At 41.3% G+C, this 15424-nt stretch overlaps 1 protein-coding gene across 2 annotated transcripts in view; it reads left to right on the top strand.

Annotated features, from left to right (window-relative positions):
- LOC136319086 (putative adhesion G protein-coupled receptor F2P) overlaps window positions 1-14464 on the top strand; it is a 44106-nt gene extending 29642 nt beyond the window's left edge. Inside the window, exons 7-11 of one of the 2 annotated variants that reach the window (XR_010728179.1) lie at window positions 3157-3198; window positions 6411-6470; window positions 10598-10675; window positions 11841-12868; window positions 13653-14464. Coding sequence is in view for 1 of the 2 variants with exons in the window: in XM_066252415.1 (XP_066108512.1) it covers window positions 3157-3198; window positions 6411-6470; window positions 10598-10645 (150 nt within the window). In the remaining variant the exon portion in view is untranslated. Of the gene's footprint in view, window positions 1-3156; window positions 3199-6410; window positions 6471-10597; window positions 10676-11840 lie in introns of both variants that reach the window. The other variant, XM_066252415.1, reaches the window with a different exon arrangement.
- Window positions 14465-15424: the final 960 nt, after the last annotated feature.

Here is a 15424-nt window from a genome sequence, read left to right as displayed (position 1 = left end):
AATGAAGCAAGCCCTACAGAGTGATAATAAAATTATTTTCCCTATCCTTTCCTCTCTCTCTCTCTCTCTCTCTTTTTTTTTTTTTTTTTTTTTTTGCATTTTTTCTGAAGTGAGAAGCAGGGAGGCAGAGAGACAGATTCCTGCATGCACCCGACCAGGATCCACCCAGCAAACCACTAGGGGGTAATGCTCTACCCATCTGGGGTGTTGCTCTGTTGCAGCAGGAGCCATTCTAGCACCTGAGGCAGAGTCCATGAAGCCATCCTCAGCGCCCCAGCCAACTTTGCTCCAGTGGAGCCTTGGCTGCAAAAGGGGAAGAGACAGATAGAGAGGAAGAAGAGGGGGGAGGGGGGAGAAGCAGAGGTGTGCTTCTCCTGTGTGCCCTGACTGGGAATTGAACCCTAGACTTCTACACACCAGGCTGACTCTCTACCGCTGAGCCAACTGGCCACGGCCCTCTCCTCTCCTAGCTCTGTGAATTACAAAAATGTTCATAGCGTTTATGTATATCTTTGACAAATGTTCTATGGTTATATACAGATATATTTTCACATAATGTAGTGGTTAAAAACAATGTATATAGTATTTTGCAACTTATTTTTTCTCTTAAAAACACATCCTAGCATTTTACCAGATTACTATGAATATATATATATATATATCTTTAATGGCTGTATAGTATTCACTATTCAACAATTCCTTTCCTGATTAAAATTCTCTTTTAATTTGTTTTCAGTTACAGTGTTCCAATGCATCAAAGTGTATTATATTGAATGTTAAATATAAAAATAGCAACTAATTTAAACAAAAGCATTTATTTTTTTAAAGACCTCTAAAATATTTCGTTTTTTGAATACATGTTTATTTGAAAATAAGCTTATTTTCCAATAAATATTTTACCTAATGAATAATTGAGATTTTAAGTCAAATATTTTTTTCAAAATTTAAGTATAAGTGAGTTTATTTACAATAAACATTTTGATGTTTTAGAGAACAATGGTAACCATAATAGGGTGCCTAATCTTTTGAATCTCTTGCTATTGTTTTTCTGCATTTTATAGAGCACATTAATTATACCCTGCATTTTTTTTGTATAGCTCTTAATGATTATCAATCTATTCCCTTCCCCATGTTTATGCAGCTGTCACTGACAGGACTGGACCTACTAACCTAGTGTGCCTACATTTCTGTTAATATCCCATGGCAACTTGTCTTGAACTTAATGAGTTCTTGTCTTAGTCCTCAGCATTTTCCTTTCCTTGCGTCCCTTGGAGCCATCTCAGCTGTGGCTTTTGTTTTAGATTAGGCTGAGAGCACTTGTATTTTGGTATCATGAGCCCTTTTGCCTGTCATAACAGGATCAACTTGTAATTTAAATTCAGTTTCTGCTTGGACACCAGGCAAGGAGGGTGGGGCCTAAGCATTAGCGCCAATGGGATAATGAGAAGCTGAGAGCAGGGTTTGGGTGAAGGCCAGACCCCTGGGGCAGGTGTCAGGCAATGGTGTGCAGGAGCTGGCTTGTATGGGCTCAAGGGAACTGACTGCTATGTTTTCAGGAATTTTGTAGACTTACAATCAAATAAATTAGGTGGAAGACAAAAGCCAAACATGTTCAAAATGCGTTACTCCCTAGTTATTTTTTTTCCACATTTGACAATGGTTCTGATTTCATTTGAATCTACTGTATGTATATGGTGGAAACGCGATGTAATAATGTGCCTGTCTCTTCCTACCTCTGTGGTCAGTGGTGTCTCGTGGCTAGATTTAAATCAACTGTGGTGATGGTATTTAACCATGGAGATCGGCAAGTGCTACAAATCAGCAGAATTGAGTACCAGCATATCAGCAAATCAAGATCTCTTTGGGAGGAGAGAAGGGAGAGCCAGAGATCTAGTGAGGTGGGAGATGGAAACAACAAAGCAGGAGGAAGCGGGGTGAACAGATCTTAGGATGAGTGAATTTGAGAGGCCGCTGAGGCTGATGGAGCAGACGGAGAAGAAAGACCCCGGAACATACTGGGAAATCCAGAACTGATAAGAAGAGGCCCTTTGAAAGATTTCCTAGCACTAGGCCTGTGGGAGCACCTCCACTGGTTTTAAAGCTCAGTCACACTTTTAAGAGAAATTTTGTCTAATCAATGTTGCTATCTATCACATCTCAAAAGTTGCATCTCTGAGCTTTGTTTTTCATATCTGCAAAACAAGATGAATACTGTTTCTTCTTCAAGAGTGCTTTTGTGCTACTACATATTTTAAAAAAAAAGGAAGGGAGGAAGGAAGGAAGGGAGGAAGGGAGGAAGGAAGGGAGGGAGGGAGGAAAGAAGGGAGGAAGGAAAGAAGGAAGGAAGGAAGGAAGGAAGGAAGGGAGGGAGGGAGGGAGGGAGGGAGGGAGGGAGGGAGGGAGGGAGGGAGGGAGGGAGGGAGGGAGGGAGATTGGAAACTCAAATACCGTAATGATGGAGGAACATCCTCTTTGAGACTTTCCTGGGATCTAGTTTTGAATGACGAGATATGAGAGCGAATTAATTCCCTCTACATAATGTTTGGAGCACTTACTTCTGAGGACCCAATATATGCTTAAAAACTAAATCTGTTTGGGGTCTTAGTTTTTCTGATTATCCATGTACTTGATTTTTCTTTAAAAATGTTATAGTAGTTTTGGGATGTAAATGGAAGAAGGAGGTAGAAGGTACTAAATAAAACTGAGCATGACTGCTTTTCCTTTTTCCTGTAAAAATTTCTTTCATTACTGATTAGAGACTGTAGGTTTGCCATCCATTGCCTAACATTTCTTCTGTTACTTGCACCATTATATTCTGGTGAGATGCACAGCTCCTCACAAATGCAAAATATTTCTTTTTGCCAAAATAGAAATATACTTCTATGAATCAGGCATCTTAGTCTGTTTGGTTTACTGGTGTACCGTAAGTGCCTAGAACAGTGACTGGCATATGGAAGATGCTCTAACAATGTTTGTTGAATGGATAAATCTAGGTATTGTGACATTAAAATGAGAATGTCAAAGATTGACTTAAATGGTCTTCATTTTAGTTGTCTTTTTATTATTTTTATCAGTTTCAGAATAAAAACTGATAAGAAATGATATTATTACCAATATTATTTTATTAATGTCTCTTCTCTCTTCTGTGTTTCTTAGGGCTTCTTCATCTTGGTATTTGGAACAATGCTGGATCCGAAGGTACTATAAATTCTTCTTGTTTTTTTTTTTTTTGCTGCATTAACCATACTTGGCTCTGAAATGCTATTTTGTAAAGTCCACCTATTGAAGGTCTTTCACATCAGTCATTTGTGCAGACACTTGAATAGGACATCACTGTTCTTTATGATACAAGTAATATCAGCCATCTTTCAAGCTCTTATGGGGCTAAGCATTTTGTGTACATTAGCTCTAATATATTTATTTATTTATTTATTTATTTATTTGTTTATTTATTTGAGAGAGAAGAAGGGAGAGAATGAGAGAAGCAAAAATGGCAATATGTTCCTGTATGTGCCTGACCAGGGATTGAACCCACAACCTTTGCATAAGATGGTGATGTTCTGACCAATTGAGCTATCTGGCCAGGGCAAACATTTGTTCTAGTTCTTAAAACAATCTTTGGTATTCTTATTTTCCATTTTAAGGATGAAGAAACAGACTCAGTGTGATTAAGTAACTTGCACATAATCTCTACAGAAACCCACTCTAACTAGTTGAAGCAGAAAGGGAATTTATTAAATTTCATGATATTATTTTTGAGAAGATCTCTTTTTGGCTTGGAGGCATGGAAGCTATACACCAAAATAGTCCCCAAATCACAGCACAGAACTGCTCCACATGTGATAACTTCCCTGCTTTGCTGGCCACGGAAGCACAGCTTACCAAGACAATGTCAAACAGTGGGTGCTAAGCTAGAGTTGCTGCTATGCTGCCTCCAAGATTACCTTCAGCTTGCCTATAGGGGCCCACTGGCATCTGCTTTTTGAGTTGTCATATCTGATTGGCTAAGTCCAGGTTCATGGCTGCATCTTAGTTGCAAGGGAGGCTGGAAAAGTGAGTTCCCGGCTTTTAGCTTGAAGAGCAATAGACTTAAAGAATGGAATTCTCATACAGAGAGTAGGTATCAATAGTAGGTGGTGAAAACAAAATCTAAACAAGTGAACCAATCACTGAATGTTTACTTGGCTTCAAAAATCACTCTCATTGTACTATAGTATCTCTTTGAATGAGAAAAGCAAATAATCATCTCAGAGAACACCTTCACTGCAGAATTCAATTAACTAGTTAATTAATTAATTTGACTATCAATGCTATTCTAATTATTTAATATACAAAGTATGTAAAAAAAAGACATTTCACAATCGCCTTTTTATTTTCTTATGAGGATACCATAACCTGATAAAAATTATTCAGAGGTGAAAGTTAGAGTCTTTTAGTCTTGGAATTTCTATGTACTAGCTTCACGCCACTGGGGAGTTTCTGAACTTTCATGAACCTCAAATCCCTTAAGTGGAATGCTGAGATAATGAAGCTTTTCCTGCCTTTTCTGCTAGATTATGGTAAAAAATGTAAGCAAGTTTGCAAGTGAAAACACATAGGAAGCATTTAAGTTATTATGTAGTTGTATATCATATTATTGTGGTGTGTTTTTTGTGTTTGTTTGTTTGTTTTTTCATTTTTCCGAAGCTGGAAACGGGGAGGCAGTCAGACAGACTCCCGCATGCACCCGACCAGGATCCACCCGGCATGCCCACCAGGTGGCGATGCTCTGTCCCTCTGGGGTGTCGCTCTGTTGCATCCAGAGCCATTCTAGCACCTGAGGCAGAGGCCACAGAGCCATCCCCAGCGCCCGGGCCATCCTTGCTCCAATGGAGCCTCGCTGCAGGAGGGGAAAAGAGACAGAGAGGAAGGAGAGGGGGAGGGGTGGAGAAGCAGATGGGCGCTTCTCCTGTGTGCCCCAGCCGAGAATCGAACCCGGGACTCCTGCATGCCAGGCCGACACTCTACCGCTGAGCCAACCAGCCAGGGCTTATTATTGTGTTTTTATTAATCTAATACCACAGCTAGTATTTGTAGCCTGAGCATCATGAGCAACATTACTATTTATTAATGTACCAGTGTTAGGTGTTGTAAGATGTGCAAAAATTCTAAGACATGGAAACTTCCATCAAGATCAAAATCTCTTACCTTAAAAATTATAATACAAAAGGTAAATACTGAAAGGTGTTATGATTAAATGACAAAAAGTTGTACAGGAGTCCCCCCACATCCATGGGGAACACTTTCCAAGACACTCAATGGATACCCGAAACCATGTAGAATATCGAACCTTATTTACACTCTATTTTTTTTCTACATATAATTTTTATGGCAATATTTTATTTATAAATTAAAAACAGTAAGAGATTAATAATAAAAATCAATAATAAAATAGGACAATTATAACAATATACCTCAATAAAAGTTATGTCAATGTGGTTTCTCTCTCAAAATACCTATTGTACTGTCCTTATCTTTTCACCTAAAGAAAGCACTTCACAGCTTCTCTTTTGCATAAGCAGACTGCCAGCATCACTACTCTTGCCTCCCGGGGCCATTATGAAGTAATATAAGGGCTACTTGAACACAAGCACTGTGATACTGTGACAGACAATCTGATAACTGACATGATTATTAAGTGACTAATGGGTGAGTAGTGGATAGAGCATAGAGACACTGGAAAAAGGGATGATTCACATCCTAGGTGGACAAAACTGAACGGTGGAAGATTTCATTACAATACTACTCAGAACAGGACACAACTGAAAACTTAGACATTGTTTATTTCTGCAACTTGAATATTTTCAGACCCTGGTTGACTGTGGATAACTGAAAATATAAAATACAGAACGATGGATAAGAGGTACCACCATATGTAACAGTAGTTTTTAAACTTTTGAGGTCAATAAAAACCAGTGAGCACATATCCCCAGATGTGTGTATTATTAATTTCCAAAGTATATATTGTACGCATTATGAAAGATAGAGTTTAAAAAAAGATGAGAGGAAATATATGTAAATAGAGGCTCCAGTATGTCTTTACATATTGCAATGGACCTTGAGTGCACAGACCCCCACACCAGCAAGTGCTCCTTTCTCTTTGCATCCTGTCTGTGACAAAGAACACTGCATTTCAGGCAAGGGTGAAGTCACTCTGTGCTAGAGGACTTAGGCAGACACTAACTGTGAAGACAAGACTTTTATAAGCCCTTGGAAGGTCAATAACATTTTATATAACAGAAGGAAGGAAGGAGTAGAAATAAGAAAAGAGTGCTCGTATCACCTCCCCTGCCACAGTATTAGCCAGACCTGAGCATGTGCGACGTTCTTATAAGCATTTAATTCTTAATTTTTTTTTGTTAACTATCCAGATAAGAGAAGCCTTAAAGAATCGAGTAACCTCTACAAAATGGATCTCCAGAGTATCAGAGGTAAAGACTTTATATTTATGTTTGCACCTAAAAACTTGACGAGGTAACAATGCTGGTGTTTCTGGTTTACAGAGTGCTGCTAAAACTAACCCTTCACACTTTGTGGTATGGAGTTTTCACAAGTGCTTCTTTGAGCTGTTCAAATCTTTCTGATGCACAGCCAGAGAGATGAAAATCAACCTAAATGCGTTCAGGGAACAACAAAGTGGCAGGCAGGACCTGGAGGGGCGAATCTCAACCCATGCTGCAGGAGAGCAAGGGGTGACACAGAAAAATGAGAGAAGAGAAGAAGTTTCCAGTTCCCATGGCAGCCCACTTGTTCTTTATGACTCCAACTAGTTGAACCAAAGTGTGAAAATTCCGGAGAGACAAATTCTTATTCTACATGACACACTCAACAGTTCAAATGCTGTAGAAATATTGACCTGAAACCTATGTACTCTTATTGATCAATGTCACCCTATGAAATTTAATTTTATACATAAAATTAAGGGGGAGGAGAACTATCTTAGATAGTTCTCAGAGTGTGCGCCAGGGCACACTGGTGCACCCTAGAAGATTTCCAGGTGCGCCCTATGGTATTCCAGAGAAATATGTGCCTGTTGGGGACCAAAAAACCAACAGGGTTTTTGGAGTTTAGATTTTTGGGGGACAGAGGTGTGGGGAATTGGCTGTAAGCTGACAGTCTGCCCAACCCCCCACCTCACTTGCCTGATTAGGTTGCAAAAGGCTGTTAAGCTGTGGTGCTGGATTGTTTACACTACCCTCCATGTTCCCCAGAAAGACTGGAGGCAAGTTTCTTCTATCCTTTGTTTGGTGTCAAATTAAGATGATATGTATGGTGGGGGTTTTCTGCACTCAACACAATTAAGAGTAAAAAGAGAGGAATTCTTCAATGTATTGATGAGAAAATGAGGTTTGCCTTTCAAATATATGCCCAAACATTGAAGAAATCACTAGGACACATCAGGCTCATGTTTCTCATAAACACAAGGATGAAAAAACTTAACACATTTGCGCTGGGACCTGCCAAATCTACTAAATCTTACTAAGAATGTATCTACATATATAAAAAGATAACTCTTTTGTCGTTTTTAAATTTTTTAACCCCTTTTTTATGAATTCTAAAAAGTATAACTCAAAAAATGTAACACAAAAACATTTTTAATGTCAGAATAAATTTAATTTTGTCGTATTTATTTCATTTAATTACCATAAAAGCATGCTTGAACTTTATATTTTTTTCTTTGATATTTGACTTAATTATTATAACATATTTCTCAGAAATTTGTATATAGTGCACCTACAATTATTTGTAGGATTTTAAATGCATCCCGACTTAAAAATGTTTGAGAACCACTGATCTAATAGCTTGATTTTCAAGAGAGGCCACCAACCATAGTTACTGGAGCTGTAAAAGAAGGTTAGGGGGCCTGACCTGTGGTGGCGCAGTGGATAAAGCGTCGACCTGGAAATGCTGAGGTCGCCGGTTCGAAACCCTGGGCTTGCCTGGTCAAGGCACATATGGGAGTTGATGCTTCCAGCTCCTCCCCCCTGTCTCTCTCTCCTCTCTCTCTGTCTCTCTCTCCTCTCTAAAATAAAAAAAATAAAAAAAATAAAAAAAGAAGGTTAGGGGCCTGTCCAGTCATTGGATAATATGCATGCCCTTTTGTTTATCCTCAATTCCTATAATTTAGGAACCATATAGTAATGTTATGCAAGGTGTGACTCATCAGCTGGTCCAAGTGAGGAGAAAACAAAACAAAAAAAATTTTAATGGTGGTAAAAGGGGATTTGGGGTCTGCCCAGGGAACATACCCAGAAACAAGAGAAGAGACCATCTAGAGCAGGGGTCCCCAAACTACGGCCCGCGGGCCGCATGCGGCCCCCTGAGGCCATTTATCCGGCCCCCGCCGCACTTCTGGAAGGGGCACCTCTTTCATTGGTGGTCAGTGAGAGGAGCATAGTTCCCATTGAAATACTGGTCAGTTTGTTGATTTAAATTTACTTGTTCTTTATTTTAAATATTGTATTTGTTCTCATTTTGATTTTTTACTTTAAAATAAGATATGTGCAGTGTGCATAGGGATTTGTTCATAGTTTTTTTTATAGTCTGGCCCTCCAATGGTCTGAGGGACAGTGAACTGGCCCCCTGCGTAAAAAGTTTGGGGACCCCTGATCTAGAGTCTCCCATGCCACAGCTGGTGGGATCCACGTGGGCCAGCATGCACTGGTGTCGCAGGAGGGTTGCACGGAAAAGGGGAGAGTCATTGAGGAACTGGGCACCCTCTGGCCTGGGTAACAGCATTGCTCTCTCTCTAGAATCTTTGCCATTCCCTTCCCTCTCTGTGCTTTCCTTCACCCTCGTCTTCTCTTCTTCGGCTTCCCCTTTTCCTCACTCTCACCAAAGCTTTGTTCTCACTCCCAGTCCCTGGTCTTCATACCTGGGAGATTGCTGACACCTCAACATCTTTTACTCATGAAAAATAAACAAAAACAAAAACAAGAAAGAACAACACCCCCACCCACCCACCCCTGCCAACCTCACCATCTTTTTCTGAGAAGAAAGCAGTGGTTCTAAAGCAATGGTACATAACCCTGGCTAAACATCAAAACCAATCAGAAAGCTTCAAACAATGTTGCCTGCGCCCCACCCTGGAGGTCTAACTGAGTTGGTCTGCAGTGCAGCTAGGGGTTTGGGTGATTCTAATGTAGTCAAGATTGAGAGCCACTCATCTAAGCCTTCCGTAAGTGCTTAGCATTGTAAACACATGTTGTTTTTTTCAAAGTAGCCTACCTGGTGTAAATATTCCCCACTACATCCCTCTGGTCTGCCACTGTGCTCTCAGGGAAGAGGGACAACTCTTCCAGTAAGTCTCCTTTCCTCATATGTTTTCGGTATTGATCCATTCAGCCTCCACAGGGAAATTCTGTTCTTCAGTGCTTTGGAAAAATAGTCATTTTTTTTAAAGGTATGTCAAAATCATACCCAGAACTTCACTATCAATTTTTGACTGTCTGACTTGGTGGTTTCAGTGTTGGCCACACCTTAGAAACACCTAGAGAGCTTTTTTGAAACACCAGTATCCTGGCCTCACCCAAGAATTATTTAACCAGAATGTCTTGTGGGGAGGGCTAGTCATTTTTTTAAGCTCCCCTGCAATTCTAAGTGCTAAGCAAATTTATCCTAACTTCTTGTAACCCTTCCTTCACTCTGTCCACTAGTTTCCAGTCACTGCATGTCACTTTTTTTTATTTTTTTATTTTACTAGGGTGACATCAATAAATCAGGGTACATATGCTCAAAGAAAACATGACCAGGTTATCTTGTCGATCAATTATGTTGCATACCCATCACCCAAAGTCAGATTGTCCTCTGTCACCTTCTATCTAGTTTTCTTTGTGCCCCTCCCCCTCCCCCTTCCCACCCCCCCCCCCCCAACCACCTTTATCAGACCTACTCAGAACAGGCGGGCTTCCTTTGTTTCCTCCTCTCCTGCTTTGCAGGCCTCTGGCCCCTAGGTGGCAGTCCTCTCCAGTCCACATGGAACTCTTCCCCCTGGTGACACCTGCCTGGAGAGAGTCCATCCGCCCCAGGCTCCCAAACCCGGGATGATCATTGTGCTTGTCTGTGTTCGTTTATATTCAATATGATGGGATCCTTTATGCTCATGTGGTAATAACTCTACCAGTGAATTAATGAACCATTACCCGTCTTAGGCCACACACACCCCAGACACAGGGGACTTTCCGCTCAGGTTCATCACAGGGGGATGACTATGGCATTGAGGATTTCAGCAGGCCAGCTGAGAAGGAGAGATTTGTGGGAGAGGAGACATTTTAGAGTTTATTTCTCAATCCACTCCACTCAACTGCCAACTTTCACTCCCCCCCCCCCCCAAACCAGAGGCTTCTCTCTGAGAGGGAGCCAGGCTGGTCCAGGGAGGGGCATCTCTTCTGCCAGCCTGTCCCTCTGTCGTCAGGGATTCTAACAACAACAGAGAAGAGGGAGAAAGTGAAATGATAAAGTAGATTCCTGTAGGTCAGAGTTCTCCGCGTGGTTTGTCTAACTGTGATCATTGAAAACAGAATAATAACAAGTGAATTTACACTTTTGTCTTCAACAGAACCTTTCTTCTGAATACTCTTGTCACCCCACCAAAGGGCCAAGCTAATAAAACCAGGCTACACTCCTATCATGGGAGGTGAGTGCTTAGCCAGGGGGTCCTCAAATATACACCATATGTCTGACATTTATTTATTTTTTTTAAAAAATCATAATTTGATGAATTCTGATTAGAAATTATTTGGTCTTGATCAAAAAGAAATCCATTCTCATCTAGCTAAGGTCAGAGATATGCTCACACTTCTCATTCTTGCATGGCTGAGATTTGGCTTGTTCCTGTGAAACGATCAGGCCTGTCTGAGAATGCCCACAGAATAGTGTGGGCGTATCTAAGAGGAGTGTAAGCAGAGGTGCCAGCTCCATGCACCTGCTTCCTCCCCACCCCCTCGCTGTTTCCCCAGACCTCGGACATTCTCTATTATAGCAGCAATATCCCCAGACTTCTCACTGTGGGAAATCTTTCCCCTCCTGTCAAAGGATCAAGGAATTACGATAAACACTATCTCTGTGAGGCTTCGGGGATAATACACAAGTGAACTTACATTTGAAGATAGTGATTGAGAGATAGGAAGAGACAGAGAGACACACAGTTAGAGAAGGGAGCCACAGGGAAAACAGAAATAGAGATACTTACCAAGTGAGAGGCACCACTCATTGCTGAAAGAGAGCCATCCAGATACAAGACAGGTGCAAAGGGTCTCCCAACCTCTGTCCCTGTGTTTTTCTAGCTCTTGAGTGAGATGACCAGACAGAAAGACAGAGACACCCACATTCACAGTCAGAGAGATGCAAAGAGAAGCCAAGGTTGCAGAGAGAGACCCAGAGAAATACAGAAGGAAACAGAGAGACCATCATGCAGACTGAGATTCACACAAGGACACATAGAGAAAGACAGAGATGTAGAGAGAGGCGCTCAGATGTGCAGAGAGAGCCCACCAGTCCCACCCCAATGCGCCCGGGTTCCAGCAGCCTCTGCGGCTGAGACCTTCTGCAGCATCCCAGAACCTTGCACCCAAAAAAAAGTATTTCCCAAGAGGAAAAGAAGTAGTCCAGCACTTGTAGGCTATGACAACACTATTCCATGGATTCTGGAAGGATTTAAAGGGAGACTCTCCATTTGCCAAGGAGGCTCTGCCCAAAGGGACTTACTGTCCCAGAAAGAGTGAACCTATAATGCAGTTGTTGTAAGGCTTTTGGGTCTTGCTGCCTGTACATTAAAAGTGTGATTTTCTGTTCTTGACAAGGTCATCCATTCCGGGAATGGCAGAACCCCCAGGAGAAGTGTGTGTGTTCCTGTCTTCTTGCCTCTGGGGAGTCCAAAGGAAGCCTCCCCGGGCTGTGGTGCTGATGGAGGAGGGCGTGACCTGCAGAGAAGATGGAAGGTCCTCTGCCTACTTCTGTGCTGCTGACCACTTCTCCCTCATTAACTGTCAACATATGTGTGCCATCCTAGGCATCCACCAAGGAGCAGAGGGACAAATGGGCCCGAGCAGGACCTTAGTCTCGTTGGGGCCTCCAGCTCTAGGTGGTGGGCCAAGTTCATCTTCAGGAACAGCACTCTGGCTCGTCTTGGCAAAGGTGGCCTGGGATGTCACCTGGCTGGATTCTGTGGCTTGCTAAGGGAGGGGCCCTCATGAATAGTCACCATCAGTTGGGCAGATTCTAAGTAGGTCATTGCTGGCTCTTTGTACAAAAGGAGTCCTGTTGTTAGCATATTTCACCCCTCCAAATTGAAATTGATTTACATGGTCAACCTGCCTTGGGCTTCGATGCAATGTTTTTGGCTATGAACCAAAAAATGAAATGGGTAGAGCTTCTGAATCAGGAAGATGCTCATTTTAAGTTATATAGAGTAAAGCCTGGCATGATGGGTCACAGCTGATCAAGGCTTGAGCCAGATGCAGAAACCCAAGTCCGCAGACTCCCAGTCCTGGAGTTTCTCCAAAGATAAGGAGCCACTGAGAGAGTCTGTCTACCCTGTCAATGTATAATGAACCCTCACCAACAAGATGTTTGTTTGAAACCTGGGATGAGGATGGAGAAATATCATGTCTCAAGTAGAAAGCTGTTCCTTTTCTTAATCTCATATGTAAACAAATTCAAAGCAGGAGATATGTAATGAGAGCTCAGTACTACAAATAGAAGTCCTTTTAGAGAAAAAGAAAAGCTTCTTTATAAAGCAAGCATACAGGTGGATGCTTCAGAAGAAAATCAGTGAATAAAGGAAAAGAGGACAATTAGTAGCCCCCAATTATCCTACCAAGATGCCTGCGTAAGTGTTGTTACATTACAAATGGAAACATGGGTATCAATTTGTGAATGAGTGGGGTCTCTCTCTCTCTCTCTCTCTCTCACACACACACACACATACAAATACACAATTAAAACTTTTCTCTAAGTAGAAACATTAGGGAAAACAAAAATATAATAAAGAGGTCAATCAGGAGGTAGAAAAAACACACCAACATGGAGAATGAGTCATCTTTCAAGTGGCATTGCTGATGTTGGGACAATTACCCCTTTCTCAAATGAAGTCAGATAGTGGTTTGAACTTGACATTTCCCGGTATGTCTGTAGGGTCTCTTCAAGGGAAGGGTGTGGGACAGGTACGGTGCTCGTTTCTCAATGCAGAGGTTTCAGTAGAAAGAAATGCAAAGAGAAAGAAAAGTCAAGTACCCAGATTCAATACATTAAAGTGAGGAGAGAATCTTATGAAGACAAACAGTTTCATGAGTATACATCTGGAGCTTTAGAAAAGACTGGGCTTGACTTTCATTTTACTCTGAGCATGAGAGAAAGAGAGGATGGGGAGGGGAGAGAGAAATGGAGAGAGAGAGAGAGAGAGACAGAGTGCTTTTATCTGCACTGTGCATTAAGCAGTTACATCTAGCATGAAAATACACTGTACTCCAGTGTACTCACACCATGCAATAAAATGACAGGAAAAACACTCTACCTAGGGATTCTTACTACCCAAGAGAGGCCCAAGGATGCTAAGAGAGAAATTCCAGAATTTTCTGGAAATCCACCGAACAAGCTTTGTCCTCTCTCTGCAGCCCACAACCCAGCCTTCCCCATCCTAAAAGATGTCAGTAAACCTGGATTACGTTGACTGCGGAGACCCTATGGAAACACAACTCAGTGTCCTGTTCACACCTCACCACGGAAATGACTTGGTCAGGTGGATCAAGGAAAATCACTGCTAATCGTATCTAAGGCAGATGTGTGCTTAGAACACTTAATACATGATCATCTTTGGCAGTTATCTAAATTCCTTAGACTTAAATTTTCTCATCTATAAATTGAGGAAACAAGAGTGTAGTTCATACAGTTGTTATAAAGCAGTGGTCTCCAACCTTTTTTTGGGCCACGGACTGGTTTAATGTCAGAAAATATTTTCACAGACCGGCATTTAGGGTGGGATGGATAAATGTATCATGTGACCAAGACAAGCATCAAGAGTGAGTCTTAGATGGAGGGAATCTGGTCATTTTTTTAAAAATAAAATATTGTTCAGACTTAAATATAAATAAAACGGAAATAATGTAAGTTATTTATTCTTTCTCTGCGGACTGGTACCAAATGGCCCACAGACCGGTACTGGTCCGCGGCCCGGGGGTTGAGGACCACTGTTATAAAGGATTAAATGAATAGTTGTAGGTAAACAGTAGAATAGTACTTGGCAAATAATAATTGGCTATTAAAACATTAGCTGTTTTCATTAGAGTACCTGTGAATACACACACACACACACACACACACACACACAGCTATTACCATGGATGTAAACACTTTCATGAGAGTTAGTCCAATGATTTCTAAATAAGAGAGTTGAGCATTTGATTGGGTTTGTTCAGCATCATGGGTATCAGCCTGCAAAATCTGTGGAGCTTGCCCTTGGACGATCCTTTCATTCAATGTCACCCTGCTTGTAATTCATAGTTCCTTGCCTAAAAGGAGTGCACATCATGGGTTTTACTCAGGGCTCTGTGTCTGAGCTCTGCTTCACTCTTTGCCTGATCAGTTCAACCAGAAGTGCTGGTTCTCCCCACCCAATTTCCTGTAATATTTACAATCTGTGCCATTTACTTCATATTTAGTATTTATTGTTACATTGTTTAATTTGAGTCTTTTTGTGTGCATATGTTCCCTAGATAAGACTGTAAACCTTTTGGGACAGGATTTCTCATGTTTATTGCTATGTTACTTTTGTATGCCCAAATGTGCCTTGCACATAGAATATGTTCAATAAAGTCCTTTGATTACACAACCAAAGGTTTGATGATACTGGTTCTTCCAATTCCCAAGTGATCTGGTACTCAACCTGCAACCTCAATGGAGCTGACCTATTTCCACAAACACCACCTCCTTGATCTTCCTTACTGTTAAAGATGTAACAAACTGCCTTTCAGTTATTCCTCTTTGTTGTCAACATTTCCCCTGGTAATATTTTAAAGGAGGTGTGCATTACATAGGGGCCACAAAGATACTTAAATAGAAGACTAGGACAAAAATGAGCAGGACTGTTTGGCGGTGAGAAGGACAATTCAAACTGTCTGCTGTGGCTGAAGTCAGGTCACGTGACATTTCCTGCAAGTGGAGACTGCCTTCTGGTCTGAATTCCCCATGGCCTTGGCCCCAGGTAGAAGCTCAGTAAGAACTCCTTGGCCCAGTCACTGAAAATTAAAATAAAATTCTCTTTGGTGCTAAGGTAGGGATTAGATTAAGATTTACTGATTAATTTCCTAGCCATTTCCTCCAAGTTTAACATCAGTCTGAGCAAAAACATAATAGCCTTTAGAATTCATTAGCAACAGAGGCACAACCT

Source organism: Saccopteryx bilineata, chromosome 1, assembly GCF_036850765.1.
Source record: "Saccopteryx bilineata isolate mSacBil1 chromosome 1, mSacBil1_pri_phased_curated, whole genome shotgun sequence".
In the NCBI taxonomy this organism is placed as follows: Eukaryota; Metazoa; Chordata; class Mammalia; order Chiroptera; family Emballonuridae; genus Saccopteryx; species Saccopteryx bilineata.
The sequence above is the reverse complement of the archived record's forward strand: the minus strand, read 5'-3'. Positions and strand labels throughout refer to the sequence as shown.